This window comes from Paralichthys olivaceus, chromosome 8 (assembly GCF_024713975.1).
Source record: "Paralichthys olivaceus isolate ysfri-2021 chromosome 8, ASM2471397v2, whole genome shotgun sequence".
In the NCBI taxonomy this organism is placed as follows: domain Eukaryota; kingdom Metazoa; phylum Chordata; class Actinopteri; order Pleuronectiformes; family Paralichthyidae; genus Paralichthys; species Paralichthys olivaceus.
This window is the reverse complement of record NC_091100.1, coordinates 16289195-16314525: the sequence shown is the minus strand read 5'-3', so window position 1 is coordinate 16314525 and position 25331 is coordinate 16289195. Positions and strand designations below refer to the sequence as shown.

Below are 25331 nucleotides of genomic sequence, written 5' to 3'. Positions count from 1 at the left end.
CTATATGTAAGCCCTGCTTTCGCTGATGACCTGTCCAGTGAGTACCCTGCCTCTCGCCCAATATCAGCTGCTATTTGCCCCAACACCCCCCACAACCCTTAAAGGATAAGCAGTATAGATGGATGGATTTGCAGATGTTTTCTTGAGTTGCAGTGCGCTGTACTCCCTCACCCGCCGTACGACTCTCTAAAATCAACTTCGGGCAGCGGAACAGCAGCCATTCATAATGAAAACAACGATGGCTTTATTTATTTTTCATAGCATAAAAAAATATGCAATAACCAGAGTGCAGCAATCATCAAAGGGGCTGCGTGGCTCATTCAGTCCACCCGCATCCCACTGAGTCCAAAGAGATCCACCTGGTGTGACATTTGCAGCCAGAGAGAGAGAGAGAAAATGAGATGTATCACTTCATCTCTGGCAAAGCCTTCACTCACTTATCTCTTTGACCCATCTGTTCCCCTGCAGCACTGAGGAATAAGTCTTCATAGTGATGCTTGCAGGTGAACAATTTCTTTCATAAATTACCTTCCCTTAACATCCAGCATCAGACAATTATTGACCACCATCAGACTCTCCCCTGGGTTCTCCCTCCTCCCTCCCGTGTTTATCCCTCACTAGGGGATGACATTTGAATTAGATGTGGCAGTATATACGCTCCTCGCTGTACTGTGCTATAGAGTCACCCTCTATTGTGGTTAACCTGTCTGTATACAGTGTATGCAGCATACACACAGACATGTTGTATTCACGTAAACAAATGTATAAAGGCCTTGCAGGGTCATTTTCTTTTACTTCAAATCTGTATGTTTGATAGATGCAGTGTTTTCCCGTTGGACAGTTTCCTAAAAGCTTCAGACGTTCACACTGAGCAAATCCAAGTATATGCCCACTGACAGAGATGACTGGCATTTAGAAGACTTGGGGTTTTGTTAGCTGGAGACTGTAAATGTGTCATGTGTGAATAGTTGTTTGTCTCTGTATGTCAACCCTGCCTCTCACCATATGTCAACTAGGATTGGCTCCAGTCCTGCTGCAACCCTTAAAGAATAAATGGTATGTATGTATCCATGGATGGATGGATGGAGGGATGGATGGAGGGAGGGAGGGAGGGATGGATGGATAGAGGGATGTGTGTTTGGATGGATGGAGGGATGTGTGTTTGGATGGATGGATTGGTTAATTTGGGGGTCGCAGCCCCACCACAATGCATCAATGACACCCTGAACCAGACAATGCGTTCTCCATTATTGCGTCACCTAGTTGGACACACAGGCGTGTTTAAAGGACTCTGGAATTTAACAGGAAGCTTAATTATGGTTCTAGCTCGAGTTATGTCACCACTTTACCCCTCCGAACGCACAGACACAAAGGTTGCTGCTGACTGTCTAGTGCAGCTCCTCGGCCTGCAGCTCCGGTGCTGTGATAACTAAGGTGAGTGGAGGCTTTGAAGAGAACAAAATGGAGCTATCATTTATCTAGACATGAGGTGTTAGGCTCTGTGAGGTTACTATTTTTAGCATATAAATCACAACTCTGATTCCTCTTGCCCTTTCACTAAGCTGCTGAGTGCTGAGAGGGAGAGCAGGTTGCCACCACAGCTCACAGGGGGTTTCCCGCGCCGTGTTCTATCCACTAACACATCTGTCTGCTATAGCAGAGCGAGTAATAACATTTTTAACTGCTGTCGAGTGTATACTGACATATAAATGAAGGCCATCTGCTGTATACAGCGCTCTAGCAGTAGTGCCATTGCACCATGCAAAATTTCCTATGTGTCACCATCATATAGAGGTTTTGTGGTTGGTTGCTGTCACTTCAAGCTTTTTCCATCCAAAATCAACATTTTTTATGATTGTGTGAAATAATTTGCTCAATCAAAGAGAAATCTCTCTGTGACCTATAGTGGCATTTCAACCAACATTCTATACCCAGGAATGTGATATCTGAGGGATGGATAAGTGGTGCAGCGTCAGCAGTAATGGGTTGTACTGGGCCGTCGACGAAAGATCAAGATCGCGATAACGGCGAAATGATTTTCTCCATTGAAGGGCTGGGCCCAGCCTTTGAGATATGGTGAGTTAAGATATCCTGAGAGAGCCTGGAGTAAAACCGCTGCTTCTTCACGTTGAAAGGGGCAATTTAGGTGGTTCAGCATCTAGTAAGGATCCCTCCTGGGCACCTTCTGTTGGAGGGTTAGGGTTAGGTTTAGAAGAAACCCCAGGGTAGACCATGAACTCGCTAGGGATAACATATCAACATCTGGCCTGGGAACACCTTGGGAACCCCCAGAAAGAGCTGGGATGTATGATTGGGGAGAGGGACGTATGGGATATCCTACTTGACCGGCTACCACTGTGGCCCGAGCCCGGATAAGTGGAAGAAAAGGCGTTGATGGGAATCTGTGAATATCCAATAGTTTCATGCAGATGAATCAGGTCGGGGACGTTCCTCCTCAGCTCAAACCAGAAGTCGTTGTACACAGTTGTACACAGTTCTGAAAAATGTGTGAAATCTTGTGTTTGAAATGTGCTATTACTAAACATGTGGCAACAAAATATATATCTAAGACAGGTGCTGATGAAGACACCCAGTGTGTGGCCCCTACCTCTAAATAACAGCATCCCAAACTCCTGCTGTGGCGTGCAGGCCTCCATGAGCCTCCCTGTTGCGAATCAGACCCACTTCTTAAGCAAACACATTTGCTTACGCACAACATGCAAACATCCTCTCAGTATTTTTCTAATATTTGAATTGTGCTGCTCAAAATTAAAGTGCCAGGCAGAATTAAAAATGAACAGAACTCTCCTGCTTGGTTTTACACAGCTGGAGACAAAACTAAGCTCTCCGTTCATACAGCACTTAGAGCGCTGCAGAGATGTGTTCCAATGCAATTAGCATAACCAGACACACAAGCTGGGAGTGACATGCACAGGTTCAGGCGAGGACAAGATGTTCTATCAGGGCTGTCACATCAGCTGAACGACAACTGCACCTTCTCTCCAGCACAGTAACAGTATAAAAATGATGGGTCAGACTTAAAAAGAAATAAGAGCTGCTGGTTAGTTTGGTCATATCGCAAACAGCATCAGCCAGAATAAATTGGCTGGTCAGGCGCAGGCCATCTGTCAGGTGCTTGATAAATGTGTTCCAAAAAGTTATTTAATAGCCACAGTCTTGGCAGAGTCTTTTTTCACTGTAATGAGCCAGGTGACAGGGGCAGTAGTTTTGCTGAGCAACTCTGCTTTTTGTGGTCAGAGCTCTGTGGTTTGTATTTCAGAAACACAATAAAAGTGTCTGTGCAATCATTGGTTTGTCTGCAGCCATGCGTGCAATTGTGTGTTTGGGGGATTTAATAATGGACTAGAGAAACACATTGATTTGGCTTCTTTAGCACTGCAACAAGAGGAGCCCAGTAATTCAACAAACATATTGTAGTGCCTGGTGTGAAAAGAAATGAGTGCACAGAGGGAGAGGAGAGAGGATTCTCAGATTTATGTAATGTCCACCCGGATCAAGTGCACCTCCAAACATGTAGAGCATACAGTGGGCACACTTGTTTCTGTAAACCGAAGTCAGGCTCAGGTCTGACTGAGGGAAAATATGTCTGTCTCAAAAATACTTACTGTGTAGACAACAGCGCCTTATGGTCAGAAATGCTAGAAAGACTGCTGGCTATGTTTGCATTTCTCACTGGCTGTCTTTTAAAGGTGTAATGGCATCAAGCAGTGAATAAGCGAATGAGCATAATCACAGTTAGTGCTCGTTCAAATCGTTCTGTAAATGTGGACTGAATAAAGGAAAGGCCTGACGCCAATCCAGATAATAACGGACTCTTTGTTGTTACAACAAAACCAATGATCAGCTGGATCACACACCAGGCAATCATCATCAGATCATCATGGCTCGCTTTAGCAAAGGAGGTTATGAGTTCATCAGCATTAGTTTGTTAGTGAGTTGGCAACATTACACAAAAATCACTGGACAAATTAGCATAGAACTTGGTGGAAGGATGTGGTATGAGTCAGGAAATAACTCTTACATTTGAATGCAGATCAGGATCAGATTCATTTTCTATTAACCTTACGAGAGAGCGTGTCGAGTGCTAATATCTATGAACTGGTGAAATTGTGTGCGACTGCGTAATGATATATCACACTCTGTTGTGGTTTGGAGATGAGTCATGTTTGACATGTATATTTGCATCTGTGTAGACCTGTATAGTTGAATCTCAAATCTTAAATGTTGTGCTTGTTTTACTAAATAAACCCTTTCGCCCTCGTTTTGCTTCTGCTTTTATTATGTCCCTTGTCTGGTTATTTATCTGCAATAAATAAGTAAACTGTCTCTGGAGATACAGAAGAAGATGGGGAGAAGCAGACGTATCTGTAACTGGTATCATATCTATTTCTGGTGCTGGGCTTCAGACCTGCTGCTGGTTCAGCTTCAGGCCTCACTCTCTGACATGCCATGTCAAGTTTAGACGTCAGACGTTCTCAGGCTTCTATTTCAAGTGTTCTTGTGTGCAGTGACATGCAGGACAGTAACAGCATGTCCACCTTTTTGACCAGATCATAAATACAACATGACCAACTATATTATGAGATTGGCAGGGAAACAAAGGAGAGATAATAGCCAAAGTAAAGGATTACCAACCTAAACAGGTTTCTTTTTTAAAGGGCTGCCTAAAAGTGAATGTAAAAACTTATTTTGGGAAATGGTAGTAAAACAATGAAAACACAAGTAGTTGAAAGGCTGAACTAACCACTGGTGCTTAAAGACTCAATCCTGATATGGGTGATTAAGGTTTTTTACAGAGCTGGCAGGAGTCAGAACAAACATGTGTCCTGCTGGATGTGTGACACCATGTTGATTCAGGGTCAACAGCAGTTCCAACTCTCCCATGCAGTGGCCATTAATAATATTTAGCAGCCTTGGTAGCAAGACTGGCTACCAGATACTGTCTGTAAACAAACCTCACAGGGACTGATAGAATGTGTTTTTGTGTGTATGCAAGTGTGTGTACATGTATTGCATACTTTTGCATGCACATGTTAATTATGTTTTCTTTGTAGGTCTCATGTTTATACGAGAAGCTGTTTATAGTCACATTATGGGGATTTGACCCACCCCCTTAATTAAATCATTACATTTTAGGGTGGACATGCTTTTAAAAATGTGTGTGTGTGTGTGTGTGTTTGTGGGCACAGTCTCCACTCCTGGCACCTGGTGCTAGTTCCACACCTGGTCTCAATCCCCTTATCATCTGCTCTACAACAACCCCAGTCTTCTCTCCGCTCATTGCCAGACTGTTCAGGCACCTCACTGACTCTCTCAGACGCTTTGAATCACTCCAGTGAAAAGTTTATTCGTACGCCTCTTGTGAATCCCCAAAAGTTATTTTTCTCCTGTTCCTCAGGATCACCAGATCCAACTCGCCTGCCTCTTCTCCAGCTCACAGGATCTCATGCACACTCTTAGCCAGCCACCAGCCTGTCATCTGCCTCCCTCTGCTCAACATTAAAAACTCTTATCCTTCACACCAATCCCTCTCTGTTTCTTTTTAAACTTTTAGGTACAGTGTGTAGAATTTAGTGATATCTAGTGTTGAAATTGCATGTTCCTTCCAAACATGTAAAAACTCAAAAAGTGTTTAGTTGGTCCAGTCTGGACTAATGTAAAAAAAGATGGCTGCCTCCCTAGAGAGGACCCCCTCGATGTGAATATTGAAGTATTTAAATATAAAGGGTCTTTACTCGGGTAAAGGAAACTACAATTCATACAATTTAGATGAAATGAAAACATCATGAGGGTTATTACATTAAATTTCTGCCTATAGTTCCCTTTCACCTAAATCTTACACACTGGACCTTTAATGAAAAAATGTGTAAATAACTACCTTAAATGACAGACAGTATGTATTTTGGCATTTTTAGTTTGGCTTATGTCCCTTGCAATAACATAGAGGAGGTGGGATTATGACCTGTACTGCAGCCAGACACCAGGTGGCGACTGGACATTTTGGCTTCACTTCTGATGAGGCGCTGGAACCATTTGAGGCGTTAACCCCGGACATCAGCTCAGCAAACTCCACAACAGCCGATGTAATCCCAGCAATCACCGTCTTAAAACGCCTGCTTGCCCAGGAGAAGAGCACTGACAGTGGAATCAAAACATTGGAAACTACACTCCTGCAGGCTGTCAACAGAAGACCCAGCAGCATCGAACGTGATCCCCTCTTCTCTGTTGCCACTTTACTGGACCCTCGTTACAAAGACAGGTGAGATGTATTCTTTATTAAGGTCCCAATATTGGCTGCGTTTAAAGCTTGTAAAACCTGAACTACGTGTTGATTCCTAGCATAGAAATGAGGTGTGTTTTTCCCTTTGATGTGGTTGGTTACAAGAATTCATCATTACTCATATTTAATATAATATTTTGTGTTTGTTGGTTGAAACACTTTGCCGATGTCCCAAAATCAGAGATTTAATTTATAATTTAAGTTGCAACATGGAATGTCTATGTTGTGCTCTGTATTCAGGTGAAGAAACTGCCAAGTATGCCAAGGCTGCCCTGACACTGAGACTGACACTGAGATGATGGAGGAAACACTGCATATGTGAAGAATCGGCATCAGTGGCAACTGAGCCAGCAGACAAGCTGCCTTGCATGGAACAATAGTCCCTGCACAGCTTGATGTGTCTGTACGAACACATTCTGGAGGAGCATGAAGAAGCTGGATCGGGGAGTACAACGAAGACTGCAGGCCAAGTTCAAACATATTTGAAAGAATTAATAATTCCTTGTTCTGAAAGCCCTTTCCAGTACTGGGGAAACTACTCACTTTCCTATCCTTGCTGTCATCGAAGTTCCTCAGTGTTTCTTCCCAGGAACAGGAAGCAGAAATGCTTATTTTTCTCAAAAAGAAACTGCCAATGTTTCTTAAGTAAGATTTTAAAACCCAAGATATCTCACTCTGATGTTTTCCTGCTAAATAATCCAGGTCCTGTTTTCACTGTGTTCTCCTGGACTCAAATAATGTTGTTTTTCCTTTATAGTTGTTGCTGCTGGACGTCTTGATTTGTCCTGTTCAGATTTCAGAAGCAGTTTCTGTTTGTATTTCTCTGCACAGTATGGAGGACTAGTTAATTTCCCATTGCACTCATAATAAATTGCTTTGGAATACACTGGAATTACTGAATTTGAGTTTATTTTTTTCACTTTTATTATGAAATGCTGTGAGGTTTACTTACCACAGCCTAGTGTAACCTTACAGATAATACCAACAATAAGAAGAAAATTGAAGAAAAAAGAGCTCTGATATCGAGATCAGTATCAGTATTGGAAGATATTCAAACCCAGGAATCAGAATCGGAAATGAAAAAAGGGGTCGTGCATCTGTAATCATTAAACCATTAAACAGTTCTCTCAATCACTTCTATGGAAGTTTTTCCACAGAAGTTATTCAGCGATTCCCGCTGCACCCATTTCTTCTATCCATCAGAAGCAATAACACACACACTTCTGTTTTGTTCCCCTTTAGCAAAGCCTTGATCAAACCTCATTTTAGACGGGCATGTCACAGACCATTAGTAGGAAAGACTAGAGATCTGTTAGTGTTCATTAGGATCCCAGACCATAGAAAAACCATCAGCATGAAGCCCAGGGGAACCTCCACCATCACACCAACCACCAGTCAACACTGATAGTCCCCAGAAACAAGATCACATTTCTGGAGAGAAGTGTAGAGAAATCATATGTTCTTATATGAATTTGTGATTGTGTTTACTAAGTTTATTTCATACATTTCTTCTCACAGAAGATATTCTAAAAGTAGACCCTAGGTTTGGGCTCATATGAAAAGAATTAACCAATATAAATATCTAAAACCTGTTTGAATAGATGATCATTGAAAAAATAAACAGGATATTTCTATTATATCTAACATTAATCCTAATGTTACCAATATGCTACTAATGGATACTGTGAAAATATTTAATTAGGATGCTTGATTAAAAAAATGGAATTACTCTGAGTTGATAATTTTAATGACATCAATAACCTTGACAATAGATGTGTTGAACATTAAACACTTAATTACATGTGTCAGTTAATTTTGAGACGCCGCAGGGATCAAATTAAAGAGACTGCATCCTCAACTACACCATGAATATTGTCATGATACCAAAATATAATAATAAGCAATGCCGTGGAACTCTTGTGCACCTGACTAACCCAAGGAGGTTATTTTCACCCCAGTCCATTTTTTTGGTTGGTCGGTTTGTTTCTTTATAAGCAAGATAACACAAAAACAAGAGATTTCCATGAAACTTGGTTGAGGTTTGGATCATGTCACTCTGGATCAGGAAGTGGATCCAGGAGTTTGTATTCACTTTCTTTGACATTGCGACACAAGGCATTTCCTCATTTTCATTGTTTTCTCAATAACTCATGGATCTTGATCAAAAAAATCAAGGGGACTAATATTTATGGATGCAGATACAATCTAGTGAATGTAAATGTTGTTTCATGGGGTGAGTGTCCTTCCAGTTCTCATTGTGTTGGGTCTATCTGACATGAATGTGTGTGTAAATAAAGCAAACGGATTTGTTTGATATTGCTGTTTTCATTATCAAAGTTCATGATTATCATCAACAAAGGGCAGCAGTGTTGCTCCGCTCTTATCTCTCCTACTGCTCAGTAACCATTTCTTGTTTACACTGGTAGGAATCAGCAAAGCTTGACACCAGATCGCTCAAGTTATTTAAGTGTGTACCAGTGTTTACAAGCCCTGACAATGTTCATAATGTGACCTTATCATCAAAATCATGGTATTTGATTGAGTGTCGTTAACTAAACTTAAAACTGGATTCAACTGTTGACTTAGCAGCAGTATCCTCACAATCACATGAAGATAAAGATATTGTTGTGAAGTTAAGGCAATCAGAACCTGATCTCTGTCTCTAAGGAAACACACACACTCACAGTCACAAGTTCAGCCTACAACAACTGCAACCAGAACCACACTTACTTAGATTCCTACATGTCGTCAGCCAGTATTTACCAATGTTAATTCCCTCGAAGAAAAGGCAAGCATAATGGTATCATGCTGTGTCGAAAGAGAAATAATTGTCAGGCTCCATAGTCCAACTTTATAAATACTTCCCAGACCGAATAATAAACTCTCATGTTCTTATTTTTCAAATTTTCTCCATGGCAGAGCATGGGAACTCAAAACTACATCCATTCTCATGTTCTCCGCTCTGCTCCAAGTGACAAACTTTTTAATTTAAATTGCAATTTAGTTTAAATGGCAATGTAGTAGTGTGAGGAGTTGTGTGATAATATCCACGCCATGTTTGGGTGTGATTTTAAGAACACTTCTGTGAGACACACACGTTATACAAACATGTGTTGTCTCAGGAGACTGAACTCCTCTAGGGCCTGAGATTCAGAGTTTCGGAGCCTCTGTCTCATCAGCTTTACCATCCACTGCAAGGCATAAACAACTATGATGCATGGTCAACAACAGGGTGAGGGAATCTACGTCACAAACACTTACTGTATACTCATATTCATCACTATAGGCATTTTGTCCCAGCAGCGCAGAAAAGGGCCATACTTAGAAGATTTCGAATAAATGATCGACCCCTATCTGTCATGTGCTTTTGACGACAAACACTGACATTCATCATAGACTGAAGTGTTTCTGTCGACAAAAGAAGAAACCCTGAGCCAAAACTAAATTACCAGATTAACAGATCCAGATTGTCCAGACAGCAGGAGGATGCAGCAGTGCATTATAGTGAAACACATCTTAAAATCAAATCCTGCACATTTGATATCCATCATCTTCTTTATTATCTGGAAGTTATATCTCCTTTTTATTTATTTCTCCTCCCAAGTCTCTTCTCTACCAAACTCTGCTCTTCTTGTTTGTTTTCCTGCCTACACACACACATAACTGTACACCCAAGGGGATGGAATAAATAAAAAGTTACTCTCATCCCCCAATCATAGCAGCACACAACATGCGTTTATTTTTAGAATAGGGGCACAGAAATGTTTTACAGTATAAAAAGAGCTTCTATGAGCTTGGTGTTTCCTCTCATGTCCGTGTTGTGAAGGCTGTGGCTCTCACTTCCAGCGTAATCCTGGCAGTTGTCCCACTGGGATCTTGGATGAATATCTTGAGTATTTAAGACTGCACACACACGCGGCGGAAACTTTCTTTGTTTCCATGTTTCCTTGGAAGTTTGTGCCTTTTACTCAGTTTCTACAGTGGCCGATACGTCTCACACTAGCGCAATGGCCCAAAATACAAAAGTAAAGGCCACAACATAAGTGCAAAAAAAGGTTAAAGCAAAATGTTAGTGTTTTTTGGGTGCTCCAAGCATCTGTACTGTAACACTTCAAATAGCATCACATTTTGAGTGGCGAGAGATTTGTCTGGGTTTTTTAACTAAAGTAAAGCCCTTTCAAACATGACATGGTAAAATCTGAAGAACTGGCTAAGGAGTTTACCCGCAGTCACCTTTCACACATGCAAAACACCACAGGAAGTTCTCTGCACACTCTGACACGTTCAAACAGCAACAAATCCCCTGCATTATTAAGGCAAGAGGTGGAGCACCCGGGAGCGGCAGACAGAGGAAGGAAGTGAAGTTTTAACTCCGCTGCGTAGATCACATGATTTCCTTAACAACACACAGATACCGTTGTTTGCTCTTATCACCACAAACTCTCTTGACATCGTCGTCGGTATCTTTTATGTGTGTGGCACTGTAGATATTTGCTTTGTTTTTTTCTTTTTTGATTCTGTCGCATGTTAGAAGTGTCATCATCTGTTCACACATCAACTTCTCCTGGATTTCTACAGACAGTATACAGTACTAGGAGGTCAGGCAGAGAAGGTCAGCAGGAACTGCGAGCATCTCATTCGGACATTTGTGTTAACACATGCACCTTCTCCAGAGAAAATACAGAGGAACTGAGTTCAGTGCATGTCTGAGAGCAGTTAATTTATAATTGTCAATTTGTAGTTTGTAGCTTTTGCAATTGTGTTTTCTGTCAATGCATTTGTGTGACATGTCTCGAATAGCTCATTCATTGATTTGTTTTGAAGTCAGACAGGTTTAAAAAAGAAAACAGCTTACGGTTCCTTTAAAATGTTTCATCATTCTTTCATTTTGCATCAAAATCCTAAACATCTGCAATATATGAAGCTCCACTTAACTTTGCTGATAAGTGCAACAGTAATGTGGTGATTCAAGTGCAAACTCATATTAGCAGATGACCTTGTACGTCTCATCACTACAAGGAGAATCCTCTTCCTAGAAACTATTCCGCTCAGAAAAGGTGCGAATAAGCCAATGTCCCCTGGATGCACTGATGTGGCCACATCAGAACTGTTTAAAAGAGATGGCCAACACCCTTGCTCAAAGGAAATGGAAAAAAACACACATGAAAGGCTCCATTGCCTGTGACAGACCTAAGATGCCTGCGGCACAGATGATGTAATTTAGCCTCTCTCTAGTTTAATCTCGTTTTCAATTCCCAAGCAGTATCTCTGTAATTAGATGGTGTGTGTCCCTAAGCCTCGTCATCAGAACACCTATTTTCCCCAGACTGGGGTCTAAGTAAAGCATCTTCTCTTTTGTGATTTGCCCTTTTAAATATTTGATCCCTCCTGCCAAGAGCATTACTCATTAATATTACAAATTAGATTTTCCCCCAGATTGACTGAAGGCTGTCTTGCACCTTGTATCTGCGTCTCTTTAAATGAGGGATTTAGAGGCTGGATGATTTGTGGAGATGCATACAGTTTAGAGTGCAGCTTTTCAAATGGCGTTGGAGAATTTTCTGTTTGAGCTCTGCCTTCAGGTCAGCTTTGCATGTTTCCAAGCAGAGGAGACAGAAAGGACTTGTGCTGATGCTTAACTCTGTTGCTCAGTCACAGCTATCGGTGCACTAAACAGCCCTCGAGGGGGGCCTGTCTGATTGAATGCATGTGTGTGGGTGTGTGCATGCATCGGTGCACATATTGAACAAAATCAGTGCTAAGAGACATGCAGATTGCCCCAGGTCATACACTTGTTAAGTGGACATCAACAACGCAGCAGCCACACGCTCGCACAGACCTCTCAGTTTCATCTGCCGAGCCCCTGTAGTGAGGCTGGAAGCTGGTGCATTATTGATGGGCTTGTCCTGTAAAGCACTGAACTTACTCGAGCTGCCGGTAACATTACACCTGGCAGCCAAACAAAAAGCTTTTGTTAAATGAAGTGCTTTATCAGACTAATTGATGGGAAAGTGCTTACAACTGATGCTACAAATGATCATAACTTGACATTACTTCACATGCAATTGAGTTTACGGTGATTATTTAATAATTGTTCTAAAATTGGAGAGACACAAAAATATTTCAATCTTAATACTTCTTTTTAAAGTGAGTGAGTGAGGTTCAATTATCTATTTAGTACCTTTACTCTGTTACTGTACTTAAATATATTTTTCATGTATCTGTACTGCTTTTGGGGTACTCTTACTTTTAATCCACTACATATGTCAGCAAATATTTGTACTTTACACTCTTTTTTACACAGCATTGTGTAATGTGTTCTCATTGTTACAGTGGGCAGGTAACATTAGACCACGCCTCCTGCAGCAGCATCATCACTGGTGAAGAAAACACATGAAATGGATTTGGGAGGCTCAGAGGCTGTGACTCATTATGATGTAGTCAACCGTTGCATTTGAAAACAGTCTAAACTCTGCTACTACTTTTACTTTTATTACTAAGAGTATATTTAAAACTATTTACTTGCTTTCTTTTACTCAAATAGAAAAGTTTATGTGCTACTTTTAGTTAGTAAAATGTTTCAGCACTTCCTCCACCGGTGATTTAGGACAAACTAATTGCCAAGTGCCACCTTGACAAACTGCATTGTGTCTGTTCTGTGAGTGTTTAGGAAGTAGAGTGGCAGTTAAATACTCAGAGGAGGTGTATGTGTTTAGAATGTCAGCTCAGAGTACAACGTCTGTGTACTGTTCGATTTAGCTGATGTGCAAACAGATAATGGGCAGAAACCAGCTTACACTATGTGCAGAACGCAATTATGATCACCATAATATTTTCATAGGAGCATGTTGCAGTTCTAGTTTTCAATTGCATCCTCAATTTCACAAACTGACTGTACCTGCTTCTGATCATGTATTATGTTTTCACCATGACCAAGTTATATTTCTCATAAAAAGTCATATTTGAGTATTTTCAGTGACCTTACAAACATCTATTTCAGTCCCTCTGAAAGTTGTGGATGAATTAATTATTTCCTCAAATATAACACAGACAAACTAGATGTGTGTAACTGCAACCTATCCGCCCTTGAAACTCCCTGAGGCTGAAGTTGTGGGGAGGATAAGTTCATGGTTAACTTCCCATCAACCAAAGGATATTCCGGCATGTCAGGACTGCTCCTGAGAAGATCTAGTGTTCCAGTCTTCCAGTGGGAAAGTTATAAAACACAGGCATGAGTCATTAAATGCAGGTAACCTAGATACTGCAGATCTTCAGGATATTTGCTGGCCATGGGAGTTATTGCCATCCTGAACTGCACGCCCCAGACACAGAGAGCCATGTAATATGTGTGGTTGTCCCTGGCAACAGTACTGCTATGTGCACAAAAGTGTATTTTAAAGGGAGCATTAAATGTTTGGATATGGAAAGAAAAACACTCTCATGCATTTTTAAGAGGACAGAGATTTAATCTGCAGGCACAGGGAGCACATGGAAACTCCACACAGAAAAGGTCCCGGTCGCCCAGCAGGTTCAAACCCAGAATCTTTTCGCTGTGGTGCAAGGGCTCCCACTGCCCCACCGCGCACACTATAGAACTTTTCCATTAACCCTTTAATGCAACATGCTGGAAAACGAGGAGATTCATGTAAATTGATTATCAGTGTGTTTTTCATGCACTCTGTGCAAAAGAAGGAAACTGGGATCACTACAACCCACAGATGTCAAAGGTCACTAAAGGTTAACTGCCTTGTTAGCGATGAACCTGGTGCTCCTTCACTGCCCTGAGTCCCAGTGGCTGCAGCTCAAATCAAGAATCATCCAGCTCAGACTATTTTCTGCTGTTACGGCTTTCGTGTCATCCGTGTCGTGCTCTATTTAAAGAGTCTGGGCCGACGATCTTGAATGACACACTGACATATCTCCAGTTACAGAGGCCAGGCTGTTCTGCTGTAACACTGAGGGGCTGTGCATGCCCAGCAGGCGAGCAGGCATGTAAATGGAGTTTCACACTTACCAAACAGTTGATGGCACATAGTTGGTACAAGTAGCCATTGAGGAGGCAAATCTGAGATCCAAGTGAGCATGTCGCACTGATGCTGTTATTTATTAAGCATCTAAAATGATTTTAATCTTCCAAGGTTTTATAAAGATAATTTTCAAAACAATAATGTTTATTACAGCAACTAAATTATTGCTCAAGTCCAATTTCAGTTTAACGCCATGAATAAATGATGCTGCTCAGTCTGCTGTTAAAATTTAATCTCGAATCTTGTTTTAATTTTAACATCACAGTTGCTAGAAACGGTTCCATGCAGCTGCCCTTCAGTGAGGCAATGCCCGAGCCAAGACAGATGTAGGTATGTTGATTTTGGCCGCCACTCCTACATTTCCCATGTGCCTCCTCGGGCCAGATGAGGTCATTGCTATTAATCCGCCAATCCGCTTTTGTCTGAACTCCGTCCTGTTGGATGGATTCGAATTATCATTTATAGTTACACCATGAACTCTGTGACCCTTCTAAGGATGACACTCACAGATTGAGTTTGGAGAAAAGGTGTCAACCTGCCTGTTTGTTGGGCCTGTGGTGACGGTGATCACATGTCCAAATCACACCAAATTCTACACTGCACATCCTTGGGCCCTTAACAATACACTGCATTACAAGTGTGAAGCCGAAAAGATGAAGTCTTTGGGTGCAGCAGACACTATTTTGGAACACAGCAGATATCCAGGCCAAGATTCTTCCAGTCCGAGGAGGTTCTTTTATTACACCAGTCGAATGTTTCTCGACAGACAACACAAACAGCGATACTTCTTGGAGTTGTTTTTTGGTGCAGACAACACTAATCTCTCAGCTATCTCCATATGCTCTCCAGTTTATGTGGATACACGTGATTTGTCAAACTACAAAGGGAAACCAGAAGACTCCCTGCCCCCAATTTTGTCCCTCACACAGACAGAGATTTGTAGAATTATTAGATAGATGCTATCAGAATAAAAAGATTAAAACTTTCTTTAAATCTATTGAAACAAAGAGACTAAGCTAGTATTAATAATGAAACTTATTTGCGGTGATTAATAGGCAGTATCTAGTCACTAAAATCCCCCCAAAGATAGTTAATTGTATTATTTCAAACCATGTAGACATTATTCAAACTGAAAGCTCTAAGTGCTTGGAGAGTGATGCTTGTCAGGGGAAGAGTAAGTTTCACTTTTCCTCTCCCCCCTCAGCAGCAGACTGCTTCTTCATTAAAACAACAAGAATACATGGCAGCTCTACAGCTGTCGAAGAGTGCCAGTGTGTTTAGAAAAGAGCCAGGCCTGCGTATTGGTGACAGTGTGCATCTGCGCTTCAGTGAAAGGCACCTCCTCACCGACAAACACGTCAGAGGCAACAGCTGGTCTTTGGTTACTTACGTCTGTGTCGGGCCCTTTATCTGCCCCCGGGCAGCAGAACGTGACCAGTTCATGGCACCTCTTGTGGACCACGAAACAGCAAACTGCAGGAGATAAAGAGAGAGAGAGAATGGAGAGAAGAGTGGGAAGAGAGAGAAAGATGAGGAGAGACATTTGGAAATAAACAAAAGCACAGACGGACAGAGAAAGACAGGGAAAAGAGAGAGAAAGAGTGATATGGTTAAAATACAGTGCATCATTGTTGACTGATAGACAGCAGAGAGAAACAGAAATCTGATAACAGGAAAAAAAAGTGACTGATGTCTGGGCCAGGCTCCTTATCATGTGTCCAGATGGCCAGTCCTGCCTGCAGGCTGACTGCTCTTGTTGCAGAGTACAGTGCCATCTCCTCACTGACATGACAGGAGCTGATGCAGACACCACACACACACACACACCGCACATACACACTAACACTTAACGAAGCTCGTTCAGTGAGGACAAACACATCCTCACAATCATTGAACATGCATCCTCTGCATAGAACACATCTAGATCTATACACACACGTGAATATATCTGTGCCAGGTCACTGAGTGCACTCCATTCTGCAGCCAAGCTAGCAGCAGACTCGTGGTGGAGGAAGGCGCCTGTTACTGGCGCTCGAGAACCGGCTGACACCAAAAAACGAGACAGGGAGGTGGAGGAGGGGTGGTTGAATGTGTGAGCTGACCGTCATGAAAAGAGAAAAAAATCTGTATATTGTCACTTCTTTGTCCTTTCATGATTAGACACTGAAGTGTTTTGATAGACACAAGAGCCCCTCCCTTTCTTCCGAGGACTCAAGGCCGAACACTCGCAGTATGAGATGAAAGCATCTGAATTGGTGGTTTTCGATAGTCCTCACTTAGCACTGAGTAACCCTGCAGACTCCATTAGTGGCTTGTGTTACATTAATGATGCAGCGCATCTTCAGAGTCTTGAATTATTTTCCATTTTTTTACAGTTTTAACTGCCATATCGGGGAGCAAATCAAAACATTGCAGCAAAGAAATGTACGGTGTCTCACTCTTTCTCGTGTATCCACCTACACGTCACCTCTCGTCTTTCCTCTGAAACCTTTTCAATCAGCTCCACCCAAACATAAATAGGCGAGATGAGCTGTGATGGCCGCCGTGGCACAGTAGGGGTTAAAATAAGCCGATGACAAACAGCCAGGGAAATGTGAGTCACATTAACGCCTACATCAGCTGACTGACAGGTAATATGCAAAAAGACAGTGACAATGACCAGCAGAGACGTCCTCATAATCAGACGCCATTTCAATTTGTTTCACCATTTCAGTACTGGTCTGCTACGTCAAACTGTGGATCCATTCATGAATTATTTAAATACCCATTAAATTGTCATCATTCAGTTATTATATTTGACATATTAACACTTGTTTTTGAGTCAAAGCCTACATCTATCTACCATCTGTCCTGTCAAAGTGCTGCAACTCCCAAAATCATGAATAAAGACAGCTATTTATAAATACACTCCATTAGCGTGCAATTATGTGCATTATCACCAAGAAATCTGCTAAATATTAAGTACTTAGTTGTTGCTTACATGTCTGTATATGCAGTTTATGCATATTTCTGGTGTGCATTATAAACTGAACCCATTAGCATCAGTTTAAAACGACACAAACCTAATTTGCTTGCTAAATGTTCACAATTTATCCAAGATCATAAATCAGTATTTAAATCCCTCAATTTATTTTATCAAGACAGCAAAATGTACCCCTGCTCTTCTGTTTATCTCAGGTACACTTTTATTTGCTATATTTTTCTCTCAATAAAAAAGGCTCTGTTCCTCCTTGTCCACATGCTGTGCAGACAAACATTGTACCAGTGTTGCAGCTTGTTTGTTTGTGAACATATTGCTGCAAAGTTACGAAGGCAGTGCGTGCACTTTGCATAGTCACTCTCATATCGTTTTGGATGAATAACTCGGCATAAAATTCAATATTGACTGGCCCAAAGCTACAAGAAACATCAGTGTTCAGCAAATGAAAATGATTTTCAGAGTAATACATTGACTCAAAATACTGAGAACTGAGGAACTGTATCAGAACATGTAGATGACACATGTACGGTAAAGTACATGCAGAATTTTCACAGAAGGAGGTTGTTTGTTATGTGTGCGGCAGACACGTTAGGCAGCATGAGTAAGAATACAGAAGTTAAATGGTTGAGAAAAGGAAAGGACTGTTTGATGGCAACATAAACATTCCAAATTTGCACTGATATTGATTTTCAGGTCATTCTTTTAAGTGGCAAATATACAGCAGTACATGCTGCACCTTCTAGCTGCCTACCTCTCTAAAAGTGCTTCCACTCAAATCTACTACAGGTAATAAATTGACCATGTATAAGTACCTCATCTATCCCACATTGAATAATCCAAACTTTCCCTTTAAAAAGTGTCACGGACGGAGGTGAATTTTGCATAAAGGCTGTCGGAACATCAGCCTCAGTAGTGTCATAGCTGTGTGCATCATGAATATTTGACTAATGTGGTTTTGCAAATGATGCATTTGAATATTTGACACTTTAAGAATTTGGCAGCACCAACCAAGACCGAGCCAATAATCAACAAGACATGCTTCTCTTTGGATCAAAAAATGTCGCTTTATCTCCACTTGTAAATATTCTCAAACGCACAAGCTGCAGTTGGAGTGAGATGCATCATAGTAGCGGGTGTTGTTGTGGAGAAAATCCACTTTACCAGCCCAGATTTCAGTTTGAGACTCAGCAAATGCAGCACTGTTGTCACAAGCAAGCTTTTCTACCCATGCTGCTATGATGAATTGTTCGTAAGTAAAAGTATAAATATTTTACTCAGATATATTCAAGTCAAAAAATTACTCAAGAGAGTATTTGGCTGCACAAGCAACCAAAACACAAATGCAAAAGTGCGTTTGTTGTGTTTTTCGTCAATGCACTTGTGCGAGACGTCTCAGCCACCGTAGAAAACCCTACTCAGAGTATAAATGCTAATCTACGTTACACATGCATTGTATAAGAACAAAGAAGGTTAAGGTTTGCCTTCATCTTAGTATTCATGTGCACTTTAATGATGCTAATCAATACCACCCCCACATACAGACATATCACGCCTCCAAATTTACCCCCTCCTCTGGGCTATTGGTCAGAGCGCTCAATAACCGACATGAAGCCATAACCCATAACTCACACCATCGCCAATCCACAGACCGGACAGGTCATGAATCTCAATGATTCAGTCCCTCCGTGATTCATACTGGAGTAATTAGCTGATAGTGGTGTGAATGCGACAGTTCATATCACTGGATGTTACCAAGTCTTTGCCTTGAGTTTCTATGAGGTTTGACGGTTTTCTTGTTCTTTTCCAATATTCGAATCACACCTAATTCCTCCAAATACAGCAAACACTGCTGCATTATGTGTTTAACGCATCGCCTCCTTTGCAGCGGTGGATTATAGGGTATAAGAAAGAGTTTATTTAGTAAAGGTGCATGAACTGGATATAAGCTGGAGCACTATGCAATAGCAACAGCCCAGTAGAAGGCAGTGCATGTTATTGCAATGTTATCTCAGGCATTCCAACACAGAAAACACAGAGCCTATTTGCTGAACAGAAACCATATCTGGTCGGAAAATGTTCTATTATGGCTCTTCGTACCTGCTCAGGTGAAATTTCTCAATGCAAATCCCTGAATTACTGTTTTCTGGCTCAGGACAACGGTTTCCTGTGACACAGAAACATGGAAATGGCTTAGCCTGTTCAGAGAATGCAAGAGACAGAGAGGGCATGAAGGAGTAAATGTGAACAGAGATGGATGGAGTAAGATAAAGAAGGAGGTTGGCACTGGCAAGATGAATGAGGTCAAAGCTCATCGTCTCCTGCTGCTCTCATTAGAGCTCCACTGCCTGCGATCAGCCGTCCCAGAGGTCTTGTTCTGGGGCAGCACTTAAAGGTTCGACACATTCATCACCTCTGACGCCATCTTAGAGGAACTCCTCCGTTAGCTTCACCGTAACTGTATAATGGTGAGACGATAATGTACTTTATAGTTGTACAGCAAGTCTATTCATCAAGGTAATTTGTCTTTGCTAATCACTTGGATGGATGTGGAGTTTAATTGCTTGTAAAACATCATAATAATGCAAACAAGGAAGACACAGGGGTCAGGGGTGGTCAGTTTCTATTAAAAGCTGTCGCTATTAAGAGCTATTGGATTAAAACTGGGACTCTGGGGACTGACACTGTGATATAAAGCAATTAAGGCTCACAGAGTTGTGTAAGCGTAAACGATTTCTTAGTTCCTGCAAGAAATTAGATTTGGGGGATGTGATGTGTTACAGTCATTTTTGGGAGAGGAAAGCGGCTAAACTGTGGCGTTTCTTCTCCATCGATCTGTTAAGGTAACTGGAGATACTGTATCTATCTGCCTGTAACCTTTTTCCCTGGACAGGAGCGCGATGAGGGTTTTCAAAACAATCCTCATTGGCTTCAACACAAACGAAGACAAAATCACTTCTCTATCCCAAAAGATAACATAGTTCACTCTGATTTTATTCTGGTCACGATTACCAGGTCTCAACTTTATAGGAGCAATTTCCTGGAGATTTTTCTTGAATTCAGGCAGGAAATGAGAAAAGGGGAACAGTTTCATTCAACAGTCCGTTTGTATAAAGATGTGATTTACTTACGAGGTACCTCGGTAAAACAGAAGAAAGAGAAGCGAAAGCTTTTAGATCCAACCATCACAAGGCTTTTGTAGCTCAGTGCTGGTCATAACAAAAGCCTTTCCTTCGGGACCGTGGAGTTTTTAATTATGTCCCGTGGTTCTTTTCTCGAATTGGACACCTGCACCATTACCCTAACTGTCACAAAACAATGACACCATGGCCCAGAAGAGGTGAATGAGAAAAATCATTAAACACGAACCATTTAGATGAGATAGAGCAAATGATATGAATATGAAAAAGTTGTGTAAGGAAGTCAAGGAGAAACATTGAAGTATTCAGCAAATCGCGGCTGAAATAATTATTCGTACAAGTTTAATCCAAAGTGGCTGCAGCAAATCTCTTATCTCTTTATTTCCAAAATTAATTATTTCTGCCAGAACTGCTATATTCAATTCTAATAGGGTTCCACTCTGGGAACACATCACTATATGTGGATACGATACCAAAGAGTCCTGAACCATTTAAAAATGTGTCATTAACTTTTTTCATGCCACAAGTACAAACCTGAAACAACTTGAATATGACTGTGATGATGGCAACACCAGCCAGGCCAACACAACACTAAACCATTGGCATATTCTCTTACTCTCACAGTTAAATTCTAAAGACAGGACCCTGTGGAAAACTATTTCATATTATTCAGATTACATGAGCTGAGTCAAAATGTAATTCGAACACTACTACTAAAGGCATTACCAGCAGCAATGGCCTCAGTAGCATTTATAGCGATAATGATAAAATGGTATAAAGATCAACAGCACTATTTTTCACATACTGTGCATCACTTTTACCATTACCATATTATCATTAAAATAAATGAATACTATATAACACAATGAAATATCAACAGAGACAATATAATATAATTTGGAAGACTTTTTTTTTCTTACTAGAGTCTGAACAATGTCTTTCTGTTTCTGATCTCTGTTAATTTTTTCCGTAGGTGGGATGGGTTAAAGGTTACGTGGAGGTTGTAGAGGACAATTGAAGTGAGGTTTAGTTCAGGCTCTTGTTATTGTTTATTGTTAAAATGTCTTGTCAGTCAAATCAGAGACCAGCACACTCTGACGTCATATGTCATTGTTCTCATGTTTACAATACTGATGTAAAATGTCTTCATTATCGTCCAAAGAGGTGCATTGACTCAATGACGACAATGACTGGTTGTACAGTAGCAACTTACACATCAGGTTATGTTTGACACAAACACAAAGAGTGATAAAGAACATTGAACATAAGTTATTTTAGGAAAGCCATGATAGCAAATACTAAAGTCTAATCAACAGGTTGTATAAACTTTAATTCAGAGGCTGGAACTTCCATAGTATGTCTTTTTAGATGCAATACCTCATAACCTCATAACAAAATGTGCACTGGTGAAAGGCTTGATAAAGCAAACTTACAAAAGAGAGAAAGAAAAAACAAAAACCCAGGTAACTGCTGCACACACACTGACTGCAAGAGGCCGACACAACACAACAAGCTACGCACACAATCAGGCCATTTGTTGAGTAATGATCCCTTCTTCATTAACATAAGTCATAAGTCTGATGGTTTACAAACTCGCTGCAGACTAATGATAATGTCATTTGTCAGATGAGACACAGAGAAAGAATTAAATTAACTCCAGCAGAGTTATTATTGAAAAGAATCAATTATATCAAGTCAAATGATCTTGTGGATGTATTCTCCAATAACCACGTAAGAATTTCTTTTCACTGAAATGTGGCTGAAGCTGCAATTAACGAGTAATGTTATTCACATTGAATATTTATATATGAAAATAAGCTCAGTTTGATGTAAAAGTTCAGGTAGTCATTCAGGGTTTTGCTTGGACTTGCAAACCATCACATTTCCAATAAACATGTATTAAATATTAAATATTTCCATCAAACAGTTATATGAAATTTCTGGCACAGAGGTCAATGTATTTGCTATGAGGGCCAAGGTTGATCTCCTTTCATATAACTGCACTATGCAATTTCCAGGCAGACACAACAGCAGGTCTGAGAGGGAAAATGGGAATTTTCTACAGACACAAAAACAACTCAGGTCTCTTTGAACTGTATTTGAATAAAGACTTTTCATATACATCTTGTGAGTTGAAACCTTCAAGTTATAGAGTGTGACCCATCCATCCACCCATCTATCTATATATCTATTCATCCATCTGTCCATCTATCCCAAACCTTGCACAAAGTTGTTGAGATCATATATAAGTCTTTGTTGGCCATCAACCTATTACAGACAAGATTTTGATCCCTGACCCTGCAGCCCCATTTGGTGTTAGAGAGCAATAATAACAGATTATGTATTTAAAATGTCAATAAGGTTGCATCTGATATCAAAAGCTCCTGAGTATAGGAACGATTACAGGGATTTAATCCCTTATTCAAGGCTCAGCTCAGGAAACATGATCGTATGAGTGATGTCTATAAAGGATCTTTACTGGTGTTTTCGTCCCAATCAGTGAGACTTACCTGCAGTGCAAACTTAAAGGATGCATGTGTTAGAGCGAAGAGGAAGAATGTAATGTAATGGAAGGATGTGGCTTGTTTGTGTACAATATACAAAATGGACACTCAAGGGAAAGTCATTCATCATTTGTCATAGTGCTGCAGAATGGTTGTCATATGGGGTTTTGAAACTATGAAATTAGAATACAAGAAGAAAAACACAGTGAAGCAAAGGATTTGAATCATGTGTTAAAATGTGATGTTTTGAAAGATCAGAGTTTCTTGTAGGAGCAGTAGTAAGACTCCCTTTGTCCTTTATCACTTGAACCTTTGTTGTTAAAAAACATGACACACTAAGAGAGAAAAGAGGGAAAACCCTGAAAACCATATAATGTACAATTTACTGGTGTGTGCATGCATATGTGTAAACCATACTTAGGATTCTCCTATATATCCTGCTGATCTCTGCTGATGTAAGCAATGCCTGACTGACTCCTTTGAAGTAAAGAAAGCATTTGCACACATGGCTGACTTATTCTGAAGAGCTGTGGTGCTGCAGGCTTTAGAGTAAATGACTTTATAGCTTCTAATGGCTTCTACAAGAAGAAAATCCACGGACAACAGAAATCATTGTCAGCACACGTAGAACAACTATTGTGCAAATATATAGAACTTACACATGAGTAGGTATATTGAAATCTACACAATACTGAATGTAGCATAGGTGGTTAGTGTATTTCCAACTTTATAACAAATGATTGTGATGCACATACTGTAACTCCAATGGCCTGTGGAATGAAGGGTAAGTGTGAACTGTTATGTGTCTTTGAAACAAGCCGTGAAGGTGAGACACTTGAACTTCAGTGAGCAAAGTAAGATATCTGGCTTACATCATTAGGAACGATTTATGTGATGATGACGACGTGCTGATGACATCAGTGCTGTAAACTTAATGCACAAGCCAACATGCTGCTGGCACATTTTCAAGCATGACCCAATGGGGCCTGGACTCCTCAGAGTTTGGCTGCATGAACAAAGCAGCTGGAGGTTCTCCAGTGAGACACGTTCACAACAGCACAGAAATCTATGGAGCGTTCAGGCAGAGACAGGAACTAACATCTAAACTCCATTGTGGAGAGCATCTGTGTTTATTTACAGCACATCAGCAAGGCTCTTATCAACAGAAGCTGTCTTGACAAGTTTTTCCTCCGTCACATGTTAAAAATGTCTCTCTCTTTGAGGAGGCTGGCAGGAGAAACTCAGGTAAGAGATCGCAGCCTCTCACCCGGACATTTGAGCTCTCAAATACAGCTCCTCTGTAGAATGTCAGGGGATAGTCCAGAGTTTTGTGCAACGCGTTCAGATTAAGATTAAAAAAGCGCTTTTTGAACAGGCATACCTCAAGGTCTCTGAGGATGGTTTTAAAGAAGATAATTAACTCTTGTGGAGCATCTCAACCAGCAAGACTATGGGGAACAAAGTGGGAAACTCCCACTTAGCAGTGAGCACTGATTCTTTCTGTAGTGTGAACAGGTTCGAGACAGTGCTTAAAAAGGAAACAGGCTCAGTGGGTGTGAACATTTTTATTTCTCCCACGAGCGCAGCCCGGTGAGCCGCAGAGAATTTTCTATGTTAGCTGGTGTGGACGTCACACTTCTCTTTTTCTTCAGTGACTCTCAACGCTTCCATTCAAGCACGTCAGCGGATTAATCTGACCTGGCTTTGTGCCAGTGCTTGCACTGCTTCCCCCCTCAACCACTTCAGCTCCTGTGCCTGTGGACGTTGTTTATAATGAACGTCCCCGAGGACGTTGCGTAATGCCACAACTCAGTCATGTGGAGCAAAAATAGAATAGACTGAAAACAGGCCTGGGCTCCAAAAACAGACAGACTGGCTGGAGCACTGATGATATCAATTAATAATTCACTGAGGCCAAAATACTGCAACTTTTTCTCAAATAAAATAACTTGTGAAGGAGGAGTAGTTTATTTGGACACGCAACTTACAGCAGCTTCTTTCAAAGTATTTGTAAATCTATGAGAAAAATGATTACCTGCGTTAGCTTGTATGTCTGTTAGTTAGCAGGATTACGAAAAAACTACGGGATGGATTATATCAAAACTTGTGAAAAGGATGCAGTATGGGTCACGAAACAACCCATTACATTTTGGTTTGGATCCAGGATTTCTTTTTCACTGTAACAACTTTGAGTGTGTGCAATTTGGTGCAGATCCAAATAAAAATCTAACTGTAGTGAATTCAAATGTGGATTCATAAGGGAGGAGGTAAATGCTCTACTAAGTACCATTCTAGTTTGTATAAACAACACAGCAACAATATAATCAACTCAAAGACTTTTATTTTGTAATTCCACTGAAAACATTGTGTTCTAAAATCTTG

The 25331-nt window shown here is 40.8% G+C and overlaps 1 protein-coding gene across 2 annotated transcripts in view; it reads right to left on the bottom strand.

Annotated features, from left to right (window-relative positions):
• prkcaa (protein kinase C, alpha, a) overlaps nt 1-25331 on the bottom strand; it is a 131213-nt gene that overhangs the window by 66328 nt on the left and 39554 nt on the right. For both annotated transcript variants that reach the window (XM_020084251.2, XM_020084253.2), the window contains exon 3: nt 15719-15801. In XM_020084251.2, coding sequence (XP_019939810.2) covers nt 15719-15801 — 83 coding nt within the window. The remainder of the gene's footprint in view (nt 1-15718; nt 15802-25331) is intronic.